Source organism: Epinephelus moara, chromosome 22 (genome assembly GCF_006386435.1).
Source record: "Epinephelus moara isolate mb chromosome 22, YSFRI_EMoa_1.0, whole genome shotgun sequence".
NCBI classification, from domain to species: Eukaryota; Metazoa; Chordata; class Actinopteri; order Perciformes; family Serranidae; genus Epinephelus; species Epinephelus moara.
The window spans coordinates 39,830,736-39,853,681 of NC_065527.1; the positions used below are offsets into that span (position 1 = coordinate 39,830,736).

Consider the following 22,946-nt stretch of genomic DNA (forward strand, 5'->3'; position numbering starts at 1 on the left):
TTTGGTAAATTTTGGATGTTTCACAGGCGTGTATCTGCCAGTGATTGACACGAGAAACAACAAAGACTTAGGGTGACTATTCCAGCCGTATCAGCTGCTTCACAACATTTTACAATCCTTTAACTGCTGTGATGAGTGACGCAAAGCACTGCCTTTTAATAAACAACCAAAACATTTTCACATTACTGGTATTTTATTTTTTTTTGCAAAACAACCATGTAATAAAAGAATCTGGGGTATTCAGGGATTATACAACTATGTGACGCTTAAAAAAAAAAAAAGCTTAACTTTCTCACAATGTGAAATGAACTACATAGTAAATACAATCATTTTAAACACTATACAAGATGGTGTGTTACTGGAGGTCAGCCTCATCAGGCCTCAAGTAACATGCAACACCATAGATCTACTTACTTGGTAGGTCAAAATCTTGACCCAGTGTTGGTGTCAGGAGGGGAATGTTTCAAGCAATACACACAGAACAGACTGTAATATGACAACTGATGGGAAAAAAAGGCAAAACAAAGTTCATTGAGTCCAGAAATCTTGTGTTTCTCTACACGTATCCTCCTCGTGCGTCCAGGTGTTCCAGTCATCTTTGTTAAGCTGAATAATCCTGCAGGAGGACAGAGAACAAAGAATGAAAAAAACGACTGAAGAAAAGACAGCAATCACAAACCCTTTCTAAAGACATCCCATGATAGGGTCGCAAAGAAGACTCTTAATTACGCTGACTTCACTTTTTTATATATACGTAAGCATTCCAGAATCAAAAGCGGCGTGGCCGGTGTGGTGGGCGTGATGTGTAACACAACAGCATCAGCTTCTAGTGTGACATAACATACGCCTCAGGCAGTGCTTTCTTAACAATAACAATGGCAACTAGAAAAGCACTCTGAGAGTTCAGACCTCCGCCAAGCAGCTCGGATTTCCTGCCATTTTATTATTTTATCCACTTGGCTTCAACCGATCACCACCACAATTTTATCATCTGTTCCTTGTCCCATTATCAACCTTTCCTGGAAATTTCATCAAAGTCTGTTCAGAACTTTTTGAGTTATCTTGCAGACCATCAAACAGACCAACGCTGGCGAAAACATAACCTCCTTGGCAGAGGTAATAACAATCATTTACCTTCCCCATTATATTGATCTCGCCCTATGCTCAGAGGGTAAGAGCTCCTGGACATAATTGTCTCCCCAGTTTTCGGTTGCTGTTTTTAAATGTTTTGAGTTAGCTGCTAATGGCTACAAGCCACTTTTTAAATCTCTTAATGGTGGCTACCACATGTAATATGTCCCCAAAACATCACACCCGTCCTGTCCTGCCAGCTGTCCCTTTTATTAAGACCTCGATTCGACTGTGTTATAGGGAATTTATACATCTGTGTTGATGCCTTAGCTACGGCCTAGGCTCTACGTGAAGTCAATTTGTTTACTTGTGTTTGAAACTGTCTCTATTAAGCCATGTTTAATGTGTGTTTTGAATCAACGAAATTTTACAGCACATCACAGAAACTTCCGCCACTGAATAAAGTTTTGAAGGTGTAACTACAGTGACAGACACACCTCTGCACAAGTATAAATGCTCTCAACAGCGTAGGCGACGTGCGTAGGCTACATGCATATGGTCTGCGCAAAACTATAAATCCCGCTTTAGTTCCTCCGCTGCCAGCCTCAAAGCGAGACAACTCTGTCCCTCCATTTCACGATTGTACCTTTGATAAACAACAGCGAGGCAAGTCAATCACCAGAATATTTATCAGCAACTATTTTGATATATAAATAATCATTTTAGTCATTTTTAAGCAAAAATGCTAAACATTTATGTGAGGATTTGATGCTTTTTTAATGTCATACATGACTGGACTGTTGGTCAGACAAATTTTTTTTTTTTTTTTTACTATTTTCTGATTTTTTTTTTTTTCAAGACAAAACACTGAATTATGGTCAGTTTAGTTGCTAATGAAAATATCTGTAACAGTATTATTAGATAAACAAAGCAAAACAACTTACAGCTCTGGGTTTCTTGTTAACCTTCATGTCAAATCTGCAACAAAAACAAAGAGAAGGTTGTGTTAGATATTCATAGTTCATAAACCTGGTTTTGATGGGAATTATGGTGACAAGCGGTACAACTACTGTATCATGAAGAAGCCTTGAAACAAGCCCATAACAAGAACACTAAATGACCATGTGTTTGTTCTTGTTTGTGCAGGAAATCTGTAGCCAGCCCAGCATCTGACAACCCCAGCAATGTTTTATGTCATTACTGGAGTTGGGGAAGCACACTTGAAATGAACCTGGGGTCAGAAAGATGTGAAAATACCCCAGTAACAAGCAAGAAAATCTAATGGAGATCAGAGTGCTGGATGCTGAAATGCATTCAAAATTATAGAATGAAGTGTTGGACATGCAGTATGACTGAATAACTAGCAGGCTTAAACTCTACTGTCGGTCAAGAGAAGCAGACGAAGAGCGGGGGAAACGGTGGAAAAGTTGACGATGGGGTTTAACAGCAGGAAGGAAGTGAAGATCACAGGAGCAGGAAGTAAAAATCAGACTTACTCAAAGTCATAATCAAACATGGCAGAAGGACTGGGGGGGCAGCATTAGGGGAAGGAAGAGAGCAGCAGCTGTTAGTTCACCAACCTGGAGACAACTATTTTTGAAATTGGTCCACTATTGAGAGAGTGTCTCGTTCTGAAATCTTGGGAGATGTGATTTGTTACAGGAAGACAGCAGTGGAAACGTCAGTGAGATGTGGAGAGAGGAGTGCTGGGAAGCGTTTGTTGTGTTGGAGTAAAGATAGCGTAGCTTTGTGTTATCTAAAAGATTTTCAGTGTCATGGCTGAATATTTAGCTGATTTTGACAGTTTGGAAAAGTCTGCGAGATTTCAGAATGACACTTCTCCTTGAACGAGACTTGGTTGCACACACAAAGAAAGAGACGGGATCAGCGAAAGGTAAGGAAAAGCACATTTCATTTCTCTGTAGGGTCCTTTCCATAACTTTAGCAGACACTTTACTAACAATCTGAGCCTGTCAGTGACAAAAATAAGCACTTCCAGAGGATGGACATTGACAGTGCACAATTGCCTGTAGGGATTACTCTGCAGCCTGTTCTATGCCACAGCTGCAACGTTGTCTCTCAATACTGGACCAATTTCAAAAATTGTTGTCTCAAATAGTCACTTAGAGACAAAACATGGGAAAAAGGGTCCAGGCTGAAAAATACCAAAGTTTTCCTTTTACTAATAAGTAACTTGTGAACAGTTTATTAACTCAGTCCAATGACACTGACTCTCATAATAACAAAACTAAACTTACCAATAAATAATCAGTGTGTTAACATGCTCTTTAGTGTGTGTTTTATTACGTGTCAGAGCCCAAAATAATTAAAAGATAGGAGCAAAGGAAAACATACGACAGTGGCTCGAAAATAATATATATTTTTCAGGAAATGACTTGGGCTAACAGTGTCTCTGACAAACCTTTCCAACAGGACTAGTCTGAAAGCATTTTGTGTTTTCCAAGTCTTATTCTGTCTTGTAATCTTACAGCCAAGCCACTGTGGTGTACTTCTCTTGGAAAAAATTGTGTTTATTTTTCCTAACTTTGTGCTTTTTCTTGTAAAAATATCTAAAACTTTGACCTCTTGAGGTTTCTAATAATCCTTCAAATGAAACAACTTGGTTTAACTGCACATGAATGTTTAGACTAAGGCCATAAGCACTGATGAGGGCTCACACAAGTACACATCATTTGAATATAGTGAGTCACAAGCCAAATGCTGGGAACCACTGCCTTTCAGTAACCATGTTATGCTCTGATTTCTTTCTTTGTTAACATTCAGACTGCTGGAGGGAGTGTCTGACTTTGAATCATAAAGAAGCATTTTGTACCACTAAGATGTTTAAAAATGACCGAACATTGGTACCAAAATAGGATCACAGTAGAGGAGAGAATCTTAGCTGACCTGCTACATCTAGACGTGGATTTTACCGAAACCAGGTCTTACTACAGTGAATGTAAATATGTAGTCCGACTTCCAACATTACCCACTTTCTCCCAATAACCTGGTTTCTTTTGTGCATGTACACATACTGATCAGCTATCAACAAACTCTGTAATCAAGAATTACCAATTACCAGCACGATCAGAAGGATAAAGAATCAGAGATTAAACAAAACGCTGACACACTGTGTGTTGTATCTTTATTGTGTACCTGTGTCTGTTTTTGTTCTTCCTCTTTTTGTGGCTCCCGTGATGGCTGCCTGAGGAGGACGAGGAAGCAGCTTTCTGAGGCTTTAGGTCCTGAAGCGTCGTGTCCACATCTTCCGTGTCCTCCTGGCTTGGCTCGTTCTCTTGATTCTGGAGATCTGGAGAGGCGTCGCTTTCTGTGCCGCTGCCTGCCTCACCTGACAGGATCCAAATGGTAGCACAAACCGAGATTAAGAAAGTGCTAGAAGAAGAAACTTTTCCAACATTGACTGGCTTGAGAAGGTTTCAAAAACAACTCACGTTTTTCATTCATGTGATCCGGTATCCCACCGAGTGCACATACTGCCTGTAAACCGAAGCAGAGAGTGCCACTGTATTAGTAATTCTTTTCTTTTCATGCAGCAAATGAGAAACTCATATATTGTGTGAAAAATATCCAGTGAGAGACAGACTTACTGCAACTGATGTGACAGATGACTTGCTGAATAAACGCTCTGCTTCCTTGAATTTCCTATTCCTTCTATCTGTCTTACTATTGGAGTTCCTGTCAGAATAACAGCAAAATGGTTAAGTAACACAAAGTTTTCACCATGCACCTGTTGATTACACTTTGACAGTGTAGAACCATATCCTTAAGTTTTCATCTTATAACAAAGCTTAATAGAAAAGTAAGTCTGATTGCCGGCTCAGCCATTAAAGGGGTTGACGCATGCCTTATTCATTTTAAAACTGACTGTGGCTCTTGTGATAGTTGTAAAATCCTGTAGTTTCATGTTACTTTCTTCTCATCCATACATTGAAAAAAGCGTTAACAGTATGAGAGTAACCTGACACTTACTTCTGGTTAGTGAGATATCGGTCCCATCCTCTGATGATGTTGCCATACATCTGGGTGTCTTCTAGGTAGCTGCCTTCAAATGCATATATTTGTCTCTCCAAGTTCACCAGTGTCTCCTAAGATATTGCAGAAATCAGATTAAACTTGAATTAATTGTGGATAAGCAGTTTTCACTGTGCACAGATAAACAGATGTGTACACACGTTTGTCAGAGTTTTAATTATGAGGCGATTTTCATATCAGGGATGCAGAGATAAATGAGTAACCTTGGCTGAAAGCAGGACGGAGATGCCAGGCAAGAAGGAGAGAAAAGTCTAATTACACAATTCCTTTATTTGCATCAGTATTTTGTTTCTACACGACTTGTGTCGCCAGTTTTTTCTTGTAATGCTGAATAAAGTACATAAAATGTCCATGAATCAAACATAACATGAGGGGTTTTGTGATCATTGCCAGGTACAAGAAACTGTGGAACATAAATTTATCAGAGAGAACTGGAAGAAATGAAAACATTAGGGCTAACAGGAGCAGGTATAAAGAACATACTGAAGTACTGTGGTGAAAGTTGACAAGGCATAAGATGATTTTTTTTAGATTCCCAAATGAGAACAGTACTGATGATGAAAATCTGACAACTCCAAAAGGTGGCAGTAGTGCAACATTAAGGATAGAAACTGCCGTTAAAATCCAAAGAAGAAGAACGAGATAACGCGAGAACTTTGAAACCGGGCGGCGGCTGAATTATAGCTATGCTAGCCAGCTAGCATATTCATCGCAGCAATGCCCGTGAGGGCTACAAAACGTAAAGCTGACATAAACAATTAAAATTAATTCAAACACTTAGGTATTGCAATTAAACTGTGCTATTACAATACACGCTAGATAGCTAAAAAGGTTATATTGACTTTACGGTAGCTAGCTAGCCAAGTTAGCTGAAGCTATTAGCACTGTTGGAGTGAACTGTGCTGAAGCGAACAGACAGCTAACGTTAGCAACTGCTATAATTAGCCTAGCTTTTAGCGAGGCCTCGGGTAGCAAACGCTGATATTAAAGCTGCTACAGCTGAACTTCTAAATGGTTAAACAGTGCACTTCTTAATGTCGCTTTCATCTTTGACGAAATTACGGTAGCGTTAGCTCACCGCTAGTTCTTGTTTCCTCTTCACCAGTTCAGCTAGCTCCCGGCGGGTGTCCGGGATCTGTGGTGGAGTCGCCTTCGCATGCATCGCCATGATGGATCGAGCTATTCTAGAAACAAAACAGAGGCTGGTTGGTATAACGCGCCTGGTGGACGCGCGTGTCACCGAGAGATGGCGCTATAACACCACGGCAGGACGCCGCTTTGACCTGCACTCTATTTTTACGTCGCCATGGCAACACGAATATGGCTTCAGATTTACTGACTTTCACCGTGTTAACCAGCTGAACCACGGGCAACATGTACCGAGGATTTAATGAAAGTGAGTCTAAGTGAACACTTTACTTTTTTCATTTTTAGCAATTAAATATAATTATTGTTTTAATTTTGAAACAGGTAAGATTCCGGCTTACACCGTTTCATCTTCAATACCAACAAAATACCAAACAGTAGTCATACCAAATGAAGAAAAGAAAGGGTTTTTATCTCAAGCCAGGAGATTCCCTTCACAAGTTTGTCTGGTAGGCACTATCCAAACATCATGGTAAAGTATCAGCTAAAAACAATGCATTATAAACATGATAATGATGTGTTATGTTTCAGAATGAAAATCCTGGACCAGGCAGCTATGGTCGCATCTCCAGTGCTGAAGTCCAAAGTCCTTCCTTCTCAAAGAAAGGCACGACAGGCTTTGTTCCATCCAAGGTCAGGTCCCCCAGTATGGACGTTTTTATTGGACGGTATTATTTGTAACCCACACAAGACAATCTATAAATATGTGAAATAAGGCCCAAAGGCCGAAATGTCATCAAAATAAAATAAATGCAAATGGAGCCAGAGTATGTGCCACTTGTTGTCTTCAATCTATGAATGTGTACCAAGATCTTCAAATATTTTACTATCCACAAACATGTCTTTTTATATATGTGTTGTGTAAAGTCATATCTACAAAAATACAGATTGATTTGCAAATGCACATAACTTACTCTGTAAACGCGTACCTTAATTTCACATAAAAAATGTACAGGTTTTACAAATTTAAACAGTTTCACCACAGCAAATACACATGAAGTCATATTTACGCATTTGTTGATCCATATTTACACATGAAATGGGTTTTGCACATTTGTGGATTGCTTCCTGTCAGTTTGTGGCATTTGTGACTTCCCTCCTGTTTATTTGTGTAATTTTAATAATAATAATGATAATAATAATAATAATGCATTTTATTTATAGGCGCCTCACTCTCACTCTCCCACTACAGTAACAGCGGGCAGGCCCTCACTGTACTTCCACGCACTGTCATTGGCCAAAAGTCAGTGGCCTGGGCTGAATTAATTTAGCCAAACTGGACAGTAAATCAAGGGGGCTTGTCACGACACCTGTCACTCACAATGTGACAACAAGGATTGGAAGCTGATTCTAGGAGTATGGGCTGTAAAAAAAATCCTGCGTTTTTGTGACTATTTTAGTGCTGTTGCTGCTATAGGTTCCACCAAAAACAATCAGTTCTAAGGTTCAATAACTAATATTTTATTTATTTTATCATTATTAAAAGATAGGCAGGGCTTAGCCCTGCTAGCCCATTTATACCAGCCGTCTCTGGAGCTGGGTGTCATCAGCATAAGTGGAAGTGAATACCAAATTTTCAGAAGATATGGCCAAGAGGTAGAAGGTAAATAATAAATAAAAGGGGACCTAGGACAGAGCCCTAAGGAACACCACTAGTAACTGGACAAGAGTTGGATCTGAAATTTCTGATTTGAACAAATTGAGTGCAGCCAGAGAGATATGACTTAAACCAGTTTAGAGCAGTGCTAGTGATACCAATGGTGGCAAATCTTTCTAGGAGGATGTTATTGTTTTTTGTTTTTTAAATTTTGTCCAATTCCTACTACAGCAGATATGTAGAAAAATGTCTGTGTAAGGTGCATTATATAAATCAGTTTCACATAAAAAAAAAAAAAGTGTTTTTCTGACGCTGCATGCCGCAGGGGGGGATTCTAATACGCATTGCCCTATCTAGAGCCAGGATTTGGTTTGTCTGTTTTGGGCTGCTGTAGAAACATGGTGGTGCAACATGGTGGACTCTGTATACAAGAACTCGCTCCATATGTAGATATAGACAGCTCATTCTACGGTAATGAAAACACAATGACTCTTCTTTCAGGTGATTATAGTTTAAAGAAAACATACTTATTATATTATATTCAATTTCTGCCAACATATCCCCCTAAATCCTTCACAATGGACCTTTAACATAAATTTCTGTAAATCTTATTTACCATCATGGAAGTCTAAATTGTGTGCCATGGTTGCTAAATCCCCCAAATTTCCTCACAAAATACAAATAACATGATAACAGTGATAGTTATGGCCCTGAATTTAAGTTTAGAGTCTGCTGTTTCTGCCTGTAAATACACCAAATATTTCATCAACATGAGCATGAGCATTTTTCGTCATATCATCGTTTTCAACAGGCTACCAGGGCTTCCCTTAACCCACTGAGAGGCACCCCTGGACCAAATGCATACAACCTGCAGAGCTCCTTAATAAACAACGATGACTTCAACACTGGAGTCTCCAGGGTGTTCAGGTTGCCTGTGGCTGTGCAGTTAGATGAGCCAAAGCACAAAACACCAGCCCCGAATCAGTATGATGTATGTATGTATGTGAAGTATGCAAGTTGCTTTTCAAGACTGTATTGTGCGTCCTTTAGTTAATATGCAGCTTTTTTTTGTTTCCTCTGTGTGGACAGGTCAGCTGTGGCAGTAAAAAGAGCTTCTCCTCAGTGGCTGGTACAGCAGCTTTCCTGTCAGAAACTGGACGTGACTCCATTTACCCAAACAAAAATGGGCCATCACCATGTAACTACTTATTTTTCTCATTTCTAACACATTTTTTGTCATCTTTTATTCTTAATTTTACTTATCTAAGTTTTTATATATTTGTTGAAGGCCACTATGAGGTGAATGACCACTTAATCCAGCACAGCTCCAAGGCAGTCTTGTCCCCCTTCAAATCAAAAACCCAGAGAAGACCTTTTTCAGTGGACAATCGTGCGCCCTGCCCAGGAGCCTACAATCCCCATCAGACCCCTGCACCGGTGAGGAGGACCATCCTGCCGTGAGTAAACACACAATATTTATCTCTTTGGGGGTGTGTCCCTCGGTTATTTCTTTTCAGTAGTCTAAAAATGTGAATTCTGTTCACTGTGTTTCAAGGAGAGGCTATTATTTGGCAATAGCAGCACCCCCTCTGATTGTTCCTAAGGACCCTCCCTTACCAGGCCCTGCACACTATAACATCACAGATGTTAACAGCTCGGCTAAGCATCCCATGCCCACTGCTGCATTTGCATCCAAAACTGAGAGGATACTCGAAAACTCACAGGCTGGTGTGAGGCCAGGTCCAGGTAATGCCTTAAAAACACAAATCCACTACATAAAACATAACCTTTTTTTTTTTTTTTTTAGAAACGTGCATTTTAAAGAACATAGTTACATGCTAATTTGTACTTCTTTAAATAAATAGACAGGGATTAGATTAGGGTTGCATTAAATTTGCATCCCTACTCTGGGAGCAGTTGAAATTGGCTGTGGGAAATGTAGGAAACTGCTGACATAAGTGTGTGTAAATGAGGCAGGGTAAGGAAAAGTAGGTGCACATGAAAATTTAATGACAACATTTTATCATAAAGTAACTCGTGGAATCTGCCTGGGACTTTTAACCCTATCAGTCCCACTTTTTAAATCTCTACACATCAACAGTCTTGAGCTATTATGCTTATTGTTAACCTGTTTATATTTATGACATTTACTTTGAACCTGATTACGTTTCTGGCACTGTGTATGTTAGTTTTTGCACCTGATTGATGCACTCTATATATTTGCAATCTTTGACTTTAAACAGCATCTGCTGCACAATCATTTCTTTCATTTCATCTTATCATGTCTTATCATCATGCTTAATTGTAAGTAATATTGGCATTTTGTTGCATGGCTATCCAAGATACATGCACATTAGGGATACTCCTTACGACTAATTCCACTGACATTTAAACAGCAGTTTCACCTAAGAATAGTCGACCGGTCTAAAAGCAAGAAAACTCTCAGAACTGAGCGTGATTTAATCAATAAGTTTAAACATTTTCTGAAAATAGTGTGTATGTTTTAAGTGCCATTTGAAATCAATCACATTTTTTAAAAAAACCAAGCCATATTTTAACAGCTGCTGAAATTAGTGGCACAGTGCATTATAACCATTGCACATTATCTTACAAAACATGACAACTCGGTAAATAAAATGTAACAAATAATATTTATCGAAAACAATATTCTTTAGGAAAATCAATTAGGATCAATAGGATTTTTTGCCCTTTGACACCAATAAAGTCAGAGAGGTGGTGAGGGTCGACTAGAGTAAAAGCTGCATAGAGTTACTTTATACAAGGGTTTGTAGTTGTAGTCTCCCCTGTGTTGTTTATTGCTTTATGATGATGTGCCATGCCTTCATCTGCTGTCCTGAGGTTTGTTGTCTAACCGACTGTAATGAGCTTTTACATTTGACACCTTCAGAACTGGATTTCTCTTGGGTAACCTGAATTCTACATATGTATCCTTCATAAATCTTTGATGCAGCTATCTGCATCACGTTTCTCAGCTTTTAAATAGCTGTGCTTATCCTAAAAAAAAAAATATATGCAATACATCCATATTTGAACCCAATAATTGACCTTGAGAGGTAGAGAAACACAAGTAGTGTAGAGTTTTTTGGCCTGGAGCTAAATGTGTAAATTCTCCAGCGACATCAAGCTGTGACACATTTACACAGGGAATACCCCTCCTGGACTTTTGGGATTTTAGTGAGAGACCACAGCTCTGGCTGAATGAACATTAATCTCTCTCTATCAACTGAGACAAGAGAGAGAGGTAACTCCTCTGCAGCTGGTCGCTGCTCTGTTATATAAACTTCAACTTGGTTCAAAGTTTCAGAAAAAGTTAGGAATCATGCACATGTTTTTTTTGGGTGGGAATACCTCACGTTGTCCATTTGTCTGACAGTACTTTGTTTGGCTACAGAAGAACAGGGTGTCTGAGGGTTTTTAGAACCTGAACCTAATACTGTCTTTTTACTTTATACTTCTACTTACTTGTTGGCAAAATGTAGATTAACCTAACCTTAACCTACCTCTGCACAGGACTACATTTATACTACTTAACTTTATAGGCTATTTACCTGCAGTGCTCATAAGAAAAAGGTCTGAAAATCAGTCTTTGGTTAAAAATGATCCTTATATGTGCTAAAAAGCATTAAGTTTAAATGTATGATACCTGTAGACACCCAGGAGAAAGACATGTAGTCTTAATCTGAGTATTTTAGTTGTTTATGTGACTGTACATATGAAAGCATTAAGTAAATCTTTCTCTCCTTCTTTCCAGGTTTCTACAATCCACGGAATTTGTCAAAGCAGTCCTTCTTTTACAGTGACTCCAGAGTCTGGCTTCCTTGATGAAGCTTTCAAGAAACACAGCAGATATGTACATTTCTCCACACACATGGACTGTGATTATCTGTGTCAGAATGCTTTGCACATGGGTTTATGTGTGGGTCTTTGATTTCTTTAGATCAGATTGTTGAGAAAAAAAACAAGGATTAAAGCGAAATGTTTGCAACCATTTAATCTATATTTCTATCTAGAATTTTATCTAACTAGGCCAACCAGATGTAAGAGATATTTTAGAAAATGAATCATATACCCTATTTATCCATAGTGGTGATGTAAGGGAAGGCCAAAACACTTGAAAAGCCATGTGTTTCATCCTCACCCTGATTTCCCGATGCTCTAATCTGGAGATGATATAGAAGTAAGTGTTCCTGCGGTCTTCGACAGCTGCTGGTCCAGTCAGTGCTGCGCCACAGTAACAGCTGAGAGCTTGAGATGACACCACTGTGCCAACTGCTAGAGGACAGACAGAGGGGTGGAGTGTGACTGTATGTGAGCAATGTGACTGACTGGGCATGAGGCAGGGATGGTGTATAACCTGAATGACAAATGGACACATCAGTCATCAGCCGTTATCAGATGTCAGATTGTCAGAACAGTGGATACAACACTTTTCTGACTCCTCTTTTCTGTTGTTTTAAAGTTTCACATTTTGAGAAAAATGTTTTTCTTTTGCATTCAAGCGTAAATTTAGATGACAGGATTAATATCACTCTCATACTAAAAGCAGCTATAATCAGTGTTTTCATAATGGAACTGTATCAAATGACTCAGTGAAAAGTCTAAGAAAAGTGGCTGAACCTATAGACATTTATGTGTCTTTCGCTTCACTGGACTTTACAGAGCTTTATAGTTTCCAGCTTTCCAGCCCACAACTTTACTGTTTTGCTTCGCTCGCACTGCTTTCCTACCGTCATTTTTGGCTGCAGCAGTCAGAACAAGCTCCATAAACCCACTGACACTACCTGCACAGCACCACAGTTAGAGACCAGCTGGTGAACACAGTGGAACACTTAGCAGCTAAAGAGAATTTCCCTCAGGAGTTGTTGGAGACCAAAACAGAGCTATAAAAGACCAAATATTGAACTTACATTCATTAGGCGGTTACATCACTGTAAAAGGTGATGATAAGCCAATGTTGTGATATGATGCACAGCCCCAGATGGCCAAAAAGTTATTTTAGTTTCAAATGTGAGGCAGAGCTAGCTGTCGGTTAGCTTAGCTAAGCTAAGTTTAGGCTAAAGACTGGAAACGGGGGGAAACACTGAGCTTTGCTCTATGCAACTGAAACAAAATTAGCATACCAGCGCCTCTACAAGCTCACTCATTTATATCAAGTTTAATCTGAAACATATAAATAAATAAATTACTAAATAACTGAATAAGGGAATTTATACTTCTGCATTGAACCGACGCTGCAACCTTCGGCATAGCCTGACGTGCACCTCCCCAGAATTGTAACTATGCATTGCGGTGACACAGACCTCCTGTCTGTTCATGTATACTGAAACCATTTCCCTCAGTGTAAATGAAGCTTTTATTTACTTTTATGTCACAGATAAGATACAATAAAATGTGATTACAGTAAAGCCTACACAAAATAGCATTTTATCCCAGCTTCATATAAGCAGAGGAAATATCCGCTGCTAGGCTAATTTATACAATGTAAAATGCCATATGCTGGCGCTAATAACATTAGCATTATGTATTTGTTTGGAAAACGTGTTTGGTATGACAGTTTTGTCGGTGAATGTTGTGAGTTGTAATGGAGACAAACTGTGTGCCGTTACCTTTGTTAAATGTTGCTGTTGTCCCTGGTTTTATATGAGAAGAGGGAAAGATCACTAGTTGCTAGACTAATTTATACAATGTAAAATGTCATAGGCTTGTGCTAATAACGTTAGCATGTTGTATTTTTGGGGAAAATGTGTCCAGATTAACATAAGTGTTTGTCTGTGAATGCTGTAAGTTATAGTGAAGCCAATTTGTGTACTTGTGTTTGAAATTGTCTCTATTAAGCCACGTTTATTGTGTGTTTTGAATCAACTAAACTTTACAGCATTTAACAGAAACCTTCACCACTGACTAGTGTTTTGGAGGTGTAACTGCAGAGGGACACAGACACACCACTGCACACATATAAATGCTCACAACGGCGTAGGCTACGCGCGTAGGGTCTGCACACAACTATAAATCCCACTTAAGAAAAGGACTACTTTTGACATGGCACAGTAACTTCCTGCTGGTTGCCTGGCAACTGCAAAACGTTTTAGTTTTTGTATAGACCGAATCACTGTGAGGCACCAACAGTCACTTGGACTGCAGAGATATGTGACATTAGCAAGCTTGTTTATTGCTCTTGTCATTTTTAGCTGTAATCTTTAAGATATACAGTTAAACACAGCTGTCCGATGTATCTGACATTTCTGCTGTGCTTATTTTATGTACGGTGCTGCTTTGCTATCATCTTTGATGAACCAAATATACTGCTGTGGACATAGCTTGCAGCAAAATATATTTTTGCCACCTAAAAAAATAAATATCAGTTTAAATGTGTGCTATATTAGGTATATTTTCTCTGCTTATATTAGGTACACACTGATGGACGCAGTGAAAGACCAACTAGCGACTTCAGTTTTCCAGTGGAAAACTCTGACTGCAAGGTAAAGCTGTAAAAGTAATCTGAATACAGCAAACACTTAAACTGACATTGCTTTTTCTAGGTGGCTACAAACTAACCAACTGAGGCAGTGTATGCTTATTGTTTCATTTTATGTATGTGATGGGGGTTTTCTACCTGGAACTTATTGAAAACAAACATTGTGATTCAGTTTACACCTTTTTTGTGTCAAGGACCCCTAAACTGATACGTATTAGACACCCCTTTGGTAAGATTTCACTTCAGATACCATCATATGAAAGGATTGTAGTTGTCAGTATGATTAAAACCAGAATTATATAGTTGAGGGGAAAACTGGAGGAAATGAAATAAGAAAAGTCACTCTAATGACTCATACTCACATTGGGCTCACACCTATAATAGTGTGTCATTTTTCTGTGCACCCCTGGGGGTCCTTGAACCCCTGGTTGAGTACCACTGGCTTGCACAAACAAGATATAACATGTTAATTACCAAGTTTTACAGGTGCTGGTAGGTGAATTTTGTTGCGTGTCGACAGAGCCAGGCTAGCTGTTTCCCCCCATTTCGAGTCTTTATGCTAAGCTAATCTAACTACCTGCTAGCTGTGGCTTCATATTCACCACACAGACACAGAAGTGGTGTCAATCCTCTAATCTAACTCTCCGCTAAAAAGCAAATAAGCATATTTTTTAAATCACTGTCACTCAGGAAAGCTTTTTCAGACTTTGGTGTGGCATTTTGTGTTCATCAGACGCAGCTGTCAGCATGGACATTTGTGTCATGGAGAGATATCTGCTCTCTGGAAATTGCAGAAAAAAACAACACGGTGCCAAAGAGCTGTTATTTATACCTCAAGCTTTTTTTCCATCTGCAAACACAGAGGATGCTATCCAGGCTACACCGCAGTGTCATCTGCTCGCGAGGAAATCAGTTGGAGATTTTTCCCCAGCTCTGCACTCGATAACCACACCAACTGCAGTCGGCTCCACTCCCACACTGTAGCAGCTGTAGTTATATTCAGACTCTGACTTCAGCAGTGTGCTCTCCAAATATGTGTACTCGCCCTGTAAAAGCAAACCATTGTGCACTTGAGGGTTTTACAATGCAAGGAGCATTTTATAACTCCCTTTGCAGACAGTAATGTGCTCTCCCCCTGGTCAAACGCACAGGGAGGAACCAGACGGATGTTTTAAGTGTAACTGCAGGCTTTTTGGGTTAGTAGTTGCCTTTGTGGTAGTGTGTAGGAGGGGCAATCAGCTACATGCCTCTGTGGGTTTATGGGAGGCTCCCCATGTCTCAGTCAGGTGCAGGCGAGTATGAACATGCACTCCCTCGGAGGAAGTCTCATTGAGAAAGCTCTTTGTTGTAGGAAAAGTTCAAGGACACGTGCAGATTATATCACTTCCTTATCAAAATTTACTGATTGAAACTTTTATTCATGCATTAAGTGTTTTAAACAGGTATATTACATTAAATTGGTCTCTCAATACCAATAATAGCATGAGGGATCCAGCAAAACTCATTTGTCTTGCTAAGGTGACACTGCCTGCATCAGAGTGAAGAGCTAATCATGTCAATTTATGTCTGCTGCTTGGCAGGACTTCAGTGGATTGCAGGCACAATTCGTTGTGCTGTAATTTCACGAATCTTGCATAAAATGTTTAAAGACGCGGTGTATTTATGGAATCCTTGACATTCAAAATAATATGGGAAAAGCATGGTAAAACATTTGAGGATGTTCCTATCCTGTTTGTCCATCATATATATATATATATATATATTTTTTTTTTTTTTCTTACCCAAGCTAGTGTTGATTGGGGTAATGGTGTGGATCACTCAGTCGGTCCACCACCAGTCTGAAATAACGGATATGTTGCCATGAAGATTTGCACAGATATTTTCGGTCCTCAGAGGAGTTATCTTTATGACTTTGGTGACCCACAGACTTTGACTCTAGTGCCGTCTTTAATACCTTAATTTTTGTTCTAACACCATCACACATCCTCCGGACATTCAGTCATTTCCACACTTTCCATTTATTGTCCATGTAAGCAGCTTTGTAGTGCATTCTGGCAATCCTGCGTTGTGTTTGGAGTGACGGGCATCTGCTTCTCATTTGCATAAAGTTGAATCTAGGCTACTTTATTCAAATCAGAGGTGTCCAGTGAGACGTGCCGCTTCTGGAAACTCCCGAAAAACTATCAAACTATCTGGTGTCGAAAGAAAATGAAGACAGATTCAGCAACTGCATGACTTATTACTCGCTTCAAATGTTTTCAAAAACACATTTTTGTGAATTACTTTCCCCATTGGACTGGTTTGAATCTCTGAGCAGACAACCCATGTACCTGGTTATGCCCACCAAGCATCCAATGCTGGGAAACTGCAGGATCCCTCACGTCCAGGGATCCCCCTGGGGACATGTACCATAAGCTGTACTATATGTTTAGAGCTAATTAGTAAATGCTCGCTAAACTATGATGGTGACCATGGTAAAAGACTCCTAAGGCCTTAACACACCAGGGGGCGTGATTAATTAACGACACAGTAATAAAATAAAACTTACCTGCAAATGCGTTGCATCAAAGCTATTCACACTGGCAACGATGCAAATTTGCAACAGTTGCAACAGGACCGTAATTGGCAGAAAAATTAACCTTGTTCCAAAAAAAAAAAAGTTGCTTTTTCGCCAAATAATATTCTCCCTTTTTGTTACATACAGCAAGCAAGCAAAATCTGGCAGATGGAGCACATACAAATTGTCCACATATACTATGAGCGATGTTGCAGCACGAGGAGGGGATGAGTTTTTTTTTTTTTTTTGGTGTTGTATGCTTCCCTCAAATATCGTCTAAGTCATTTATTTATAACCATAGTTTTCTTAAGTTTTAATCATTTGTTAAGCTACAATGATTATGGTAAATGTGTCTTTATTCATCCATGTTGACTGCTGACTGGAGGGAAAACACCAGGATGTCAGTGTTGATTGTGACCAATGAAAATTGGCTGGAGCTGGAACAAGTGGGCGAGCGTTTTTTCAAACAAGAAACACATTGTTTAGCTATTTCACTGACACACAGAGCAGGTTAGGACACCTTCAGTGGGAAAAAATGACACATATTGTTTAATGCCTGAGCATTAGAAACATTAGAAATAAATGTGAAAGTGCTATGTTGACGAGCAAATTAATCGCACCCAAAAAACAAAAAAACAAAAACACCCCTGTGTTAAGACTTCACGTCTCACTATTTTCTTACGTGTATTCTGTGTGGCCGTCAACAGATTCAAACTGCTGCAATGGGTGTTAGATGAGACCTGAGGGTAACTTAAAGGTCCAGCTGTAGTCTGGTTATCATTTCACTGCAATGTGTGTCTGAACTAGTGCAACAAAGAGTCCCTTCATGATCAAGATGCGCCCTGATAAATTAGGTCATTTATTTGTTTTGAGGTAATATCCTAGAAAACAACATCCCACCCCCTCTCCCCTCTGTAACACATGACTTGCGGTAGTTTTCTAGAAAAACAACACAAGTTCACAGTGTGATCAGTGTCATGATAGGGGGCAGAAATGGAGACGCAGCAGCAAATACTGTAGTTTGTATTTGGTAGTTCTCATGCAGATGAACAAGATATGCAAGGTTTATTGAGCGCTCTCTGCCTTTCCTATACTGCTGTATTGCATTTCCTGCCTTTGCATTTCCAAGTCCCATTACTGCAACAACAAATCATATTTTATACCAGAGACTCCAGACTCAACCATGGAGCAGTTTGCTCTCTCAAAGGCACCAACAGATCAGATCCAACTACATTAACCCTGATGGAGCTGCTTCTCTTTCCCTTTCATGTGTCGTGGGCCGGCCAGTGGATTGATTAGTGATGTCTCAGCTCCTCTTTAGCCTCCATGAACCATGTTTAAAGTAATACTTACAAAAAAACAGAGCTGTTATCTGCTTAGCCATAAGTCCAAATTTTTTCAGGACAGTTTTTGGTTATGTGAAATTAGAGGTTTGCCCAGGCAAAGTATGTATTTAGGCTGAACTGGAAAAGGAAAAAAAAATTCTCCAGCATCAGCCGCATAACCAGAGAGTCCTGAGATCTATGAAGTCCTTAGTGTCTTCAAGCTAAGTGGGTCATGCATATTTTATCTCTCTGGTAAAGCTCACATACGTTTGGCCTTTTAGCATTAAGCATAGCTCTAACTTCTTGCTGTATCCTGCTCTAAAGACTCTCAAATGATGTGTGCGGGGAATTTTTATGATGCTTTTTAACATATACTTGCACTCAGTGCCATCCTTACTGTACTGTATGTCCTGCAGATTCAAGAGGACAAATGATGGTGATTACAGATGACATCATCTATAATTAATCTTAATTTTTCATTCAAATGACCAAAAAAGCATAGTGGCCAGAGTGTTTGTAAGATGCTTCTTTTAAAAAATGAATGACACTCCTCCCTAACCCTGCAGAGGCCACTTTTATCTTCATCGATAAGAGATGTTATTTTGAAAATGATGATGATCACTGGTGCAAAACATTTGTAATATATCCAAGTTATCTAATAATTGTCAACTCAAGAGCTACTAAATTAGGATCAAATAGCCTCCTCTGTAAAACTACCTTTGTGTCATATACATTTCTTTCGGGGTTACGGTTTGTATCTGTAATATTTATTTATATATTCCTGCTGCTCCCTTTTTTATCAGATAAGACTTGACAGCAGATTTCCTCCTGGTGGACTGACTGACTGCGGTGGCAGGAGGGTCATGTCAGTTGTTAATCAGCTTGTCATCACCTATATCAGCATACAGGCAGATAATGCCCTGTCACTTTTTATACATAGAACATTTTGTGCTTAAATGGTATATCTCTAAATAAATAATGCCTTTTCTACAGCTCATATCGGATTGTTTGTCAGTTCACTGGTTGGTTTATCAAGACATAGGCCTATCAAGCCTTATCAAGCCTGTTGCAAATTAATATTTTAATATTAAGTATTTTTCCTAATATATATATCTTGTCCGTGAAGTAAATAATAGATCTGACTGTTACAGGATGTAAATTAACGTGTGATAAATTGCTGTAATTGCACAGGCAGTCCATTTCATACTATGTTGTGACAACTCACCTCCTTCCAAGCAGCAGGCTGTTTTCAGCTGCTGGAAATCATCTGATGGATCAAACCATTCACGGGATCTAAGAGGGGGCAGTTTGTTCTATTACTTAGGCTAAAACCGACGAGAGAAGCTTTTCGGTAACGTAAAATATTTTGTTCCACGATTCTAATTCGACTTTTGTGGATTATTTGGTCTCATGTTTAATATGTTGTTAGTTTCCTACCTTGCGAAACAGTTGGTACAGTCCCGCTGTCCGGCATGCGGTTTTTCGCTGCGACTTGCGGCGTCAAGCTCGCACGAGGGAGAAAAGGAGCACAACCGGAAGTGAAGCAATGATTCCTTCATAATAAAATATTCTAAAATAAAGAATCAGTCTGATACCTGAAATTAAACATTTTCATGTAGGCCAGTTGTTAAAAATTGATGTTTTTCAATGACAGAATTTCAACAATCGCGGCCAAAGATTTTTAGTAATTATTTCACATTCTCAGGTACATTAAATTTACCTAATTAATTAAATTAAATTAAAGGAAGAATACGAGTATGGAATAGCAGTATGTAAATATAAAGCAATAAAATGAAATAAATAGAAAGAGAAATGAAAATGTATATTAAAATAAAAATAAAATAGAATGTGCATTATACTACAGTGTTTAACACTAATACTTCAGATATGAAAATATTAAAGATAAAATAGGCCTAGATAAAATATTCAGATAGAATATATGCATATACTTTAATTTTCTTAAATTCTATCTTCAGGTATTCACTCACATTTATCTAGACAAAAACAGTCATGGAATTCACTGAATATGACACTTAAATGCTATTTATTTTGTATTTTTAGAATAAAACAATATGTCATTTGAACAGTTACAATCTCTTGAGCCATCATTTTCTCAATATTTGTTTAATTAATTCTATAGAATTCCATGTACCACAGTGCTTGTCCCCAGTCATAGAGCAAGTGCCATATTTTGATGTCAAGAACATGTTTTTTTCTACTGCTTACAATGCAATAATGTATACATAACTATCAAATATGTGATGTGATTGGTGTAAAAAAAAAAAAAAAAAAAGCCAAATACATATTACAACATATATGAGCCTAAAAAAATAGTGGCTCTGCCATTTTGAATTAAAAATCATACTAATAACATCACTTGATTTCCTTTTTCCTACTTCCTGAAGATCCATGAAAAAAGGCCCATGGTAGGTCCGCTGTAACTTTCTAAATTTTTTTCTTATTATGAGTGTGACCTAATTTATTGTGTGGGAAATGTACAAAAAATAGAATACAATTAGATTAAATTATGAAATGTTAGTGAGTATACCATGAGTGTCAACATGTGGTTTGATGCTCTGTAGCTGCTGTTTTTAAGATGCATTTTTCATACAAATTGTCACATGTGACTCCAATTACAGCCAATTTCAAAACAATAGGTCCCCGGCCACAGACAGGAGAGGTGGCCCCCACCAGTTGTACATAGGAGTAAGACACACCAACTTTGTGGTGTTTTGAATCTTTTGTTGTTTCTTTGCGTCTGGTTATAGTTGGTATTATGTATCTTTTTGTAGTTTTGTGTCTCTTTGTGGTCATATTGCGTCTCCTTATTTTTCCCTATGGTCACCTTTGGAGCTTTTCCAAACACATGGTGGTTTGGCTCAACTCAGTTTGACTTGGTGTGGCAGGAATTTGTATCTTGCAGGGCTACCTGCTTAAAGGTGTCTTTTACTGATGACGCCTTGTCATCACTGGGCTGTTCCATGGCTCAAAGCTCCCCATTATTTTGCGGCAAGTATTTTTCCATCGCACAACATGATATGTAAAAGAAGAAGTTTAGCTGTTGGAGGTGAGCTGTTAGCAGAGGTGCAGTAAGAGCCTATTGTCTGCAGTTCTTGTTCTCTAACATCTGTTTTCTGTCTTTACTTTACTTACCTGCGCATTACAGAGAAGGAAACAGGAATATGCCTGAGACACTGAAACAAAAAAGAGAAAGAGAATGAGTAATTTAAGTGCTACAGAAAAAAAGACTGAACATAAGGCCTGGAGGTCTGTCAGCAAAGACACAGGCGAATACTCAGCGCAGGAGTGTCCCGGTTCACCATCAAAGGCATCATGAGAGTGCCTGAGGTCCTCAGCGTTTCTCCCTGCAATCTTAAATACAGGGACATCAGCTGTTTTCGCCAGGCTGCTGAGGGGGTGTTAAATCGTCCATGCAACAGTCAAGAGGAGGTTACCATTGTAGCTGTGGATGCAATCGATCAAACAGGAGAAGATTTCAGACCCAGCGTCATCGAACATCATCACAATGGGCAGTGGTGGGTTGTGCGATATGATGATGAACCCTTGCCTGACATCATCCCGCAGGTGGAGGAAAACAATGTGAAAGTCAAATGCATGCATCGCAACAGAGTCAATACGTTTTTCTGGCCAAGCCCCAGAGATGATGTGAACTGGTACAGTGATGACCAGATCATGTGGCTGATTCCAGAGCCCCTGGTGCTGAATAAGCGTTAAGTTCAGATTGATCAGCGGTTCTGAGAGTTCATTATGGGGCAGCTGCACAATTAAAATAAGGCACCATGAAATGTAAAATGGGGACAGTTCCACGTTTACCCCTCTCAGTCATAACCTCAGACATTAAAAAACAGCAGACAATTGTAGTTCAGATAATGTATGTTGTTGGGCATTTAGTTATTGTTCTGTTTTTAAACGATTGTTTCTGATATTTTACCAGGTGCTTGCCTTGTAAAGCTTAAAGCTTCCACGTTTCCAACTTTTTTTTTTTTTTCGTCTTTTGATACAAACTGTTCTCAGCTTGTGACAGATTTCTTTATATGGGTATCTGCTTTATACATGCTACTGCAAGTGTTTATAGTACGTTACAATAAACCTGAAAATGGGCATAATATGTCCCCTTCAAGATGTATGCATTGGTATACCAAATACATGGTTGTACAAAATCACACTTAACAATTTGTTGTGTTTTCATTATTATTCTATGACTCTGACTTTATGTGCTCAAGAGATTGTGAAATAATATTTCATAAAAGTCTGTATGAGTGCTGTAAGGTAACCCCAGCGACAAACAGATACACGTGGTCTTTAGATAAACACACAAAAAATAAACAGTCATCAAGTTGTCATTTATGTGTATTTATAAGGTCAGTGAGTTGTATAATAATGCAGTCTAAGTTTCAATGTTAAAAACAAAAATACATTTTAAAACATCTTTTAAAACATCCACTCAAAAAGTGACATTTCTGTAGATTGAATTTAGCGTAGTGTAGATTAGTTTAGCTTAATTTAGTTAAATTAGGTTTAGCTTCACTTAGCACAGCTTAGATTAGTTTAGTTTACCTTAGCTTGGATAAGTTTAGTTTAGCTTTGTTTCGTTTAGTTTAGCTTATCTTAGCTTAGATTAGTTTAATTAGTTTAGCTTAGCTTAGCTTAGCTTAGCTTAGCTTAGTTTAGTTTAGTTAA

General features: G+C 38.8%; 2 protein-coding genes across 3 annotated transcripts; one reads left to right on the top strand and one right to left on the bottom strand.

The window, feature by feature from the left end:
• Positions 1-174: 174 nt before the first annotated feature.
• Positions 175-6,352, bottom strand: meaf6 (MYST/Esa1-associated factor 6). 2 transcript variants are annotated; one of them, XM_050035061.1, is made up of 8 exons: positions 6,203-6,352; positions 5,062-5,177; positions 4,680-4,767; positions 4,524-4,569; positions 4,228-4,420; positions 2,568-2,597; positions 2,016-2,049; positions 175-616 (listed from the first exon to the last, which is right to left on the bottom strand). In XM_050035061.1, exons 1-8 carry the CDS (start codon positions 6,290-6,292, stop codon positions 602-604), a joined length of 612 nt encoding a protein of 203 aa, XP_049891018.1. In that variant the 5' UTR covers positions 6,293-6,352; the 3' UTR covers positions 175-601. The 2 variants fall into 2 exon arrangements, with proteins under 2 accessions (XP_049891018.1, XP_049891019.1); XM_050035062.1 differs by lacking the exon at positions 2,568-2,597.
• A 35-nt stretch (positions 6,353-6,387) lies between these two features.
• stpg1 (sperm-tail PG-rich repeat containing 1) lies at positions 6,388-13,704 on the top strand. The gene is made up of 8 exons (XM_050035060.1): positions 6,388-6,520; positions 6,595-6,719; positions 6,802-6,903; positions 8,679-8,858; positions 8,957-9,065; positions 9,156-9,324; positions 9,423-9,613; positions 11,640-13,704. Exons 1-8 carry the CDS (start codon positions 6,499-6,501, stop codon positions 11,708-11,710), a joined length of 969 nt encoding a protein of 322 aa, XP_049891017.1. The 5' UTR covers positions 6,388-6,498; the 3' UTR covers positions 11,711-13,704.
• Positions 13,705-22,946: the final 9,242 nt, after the last annotated feature.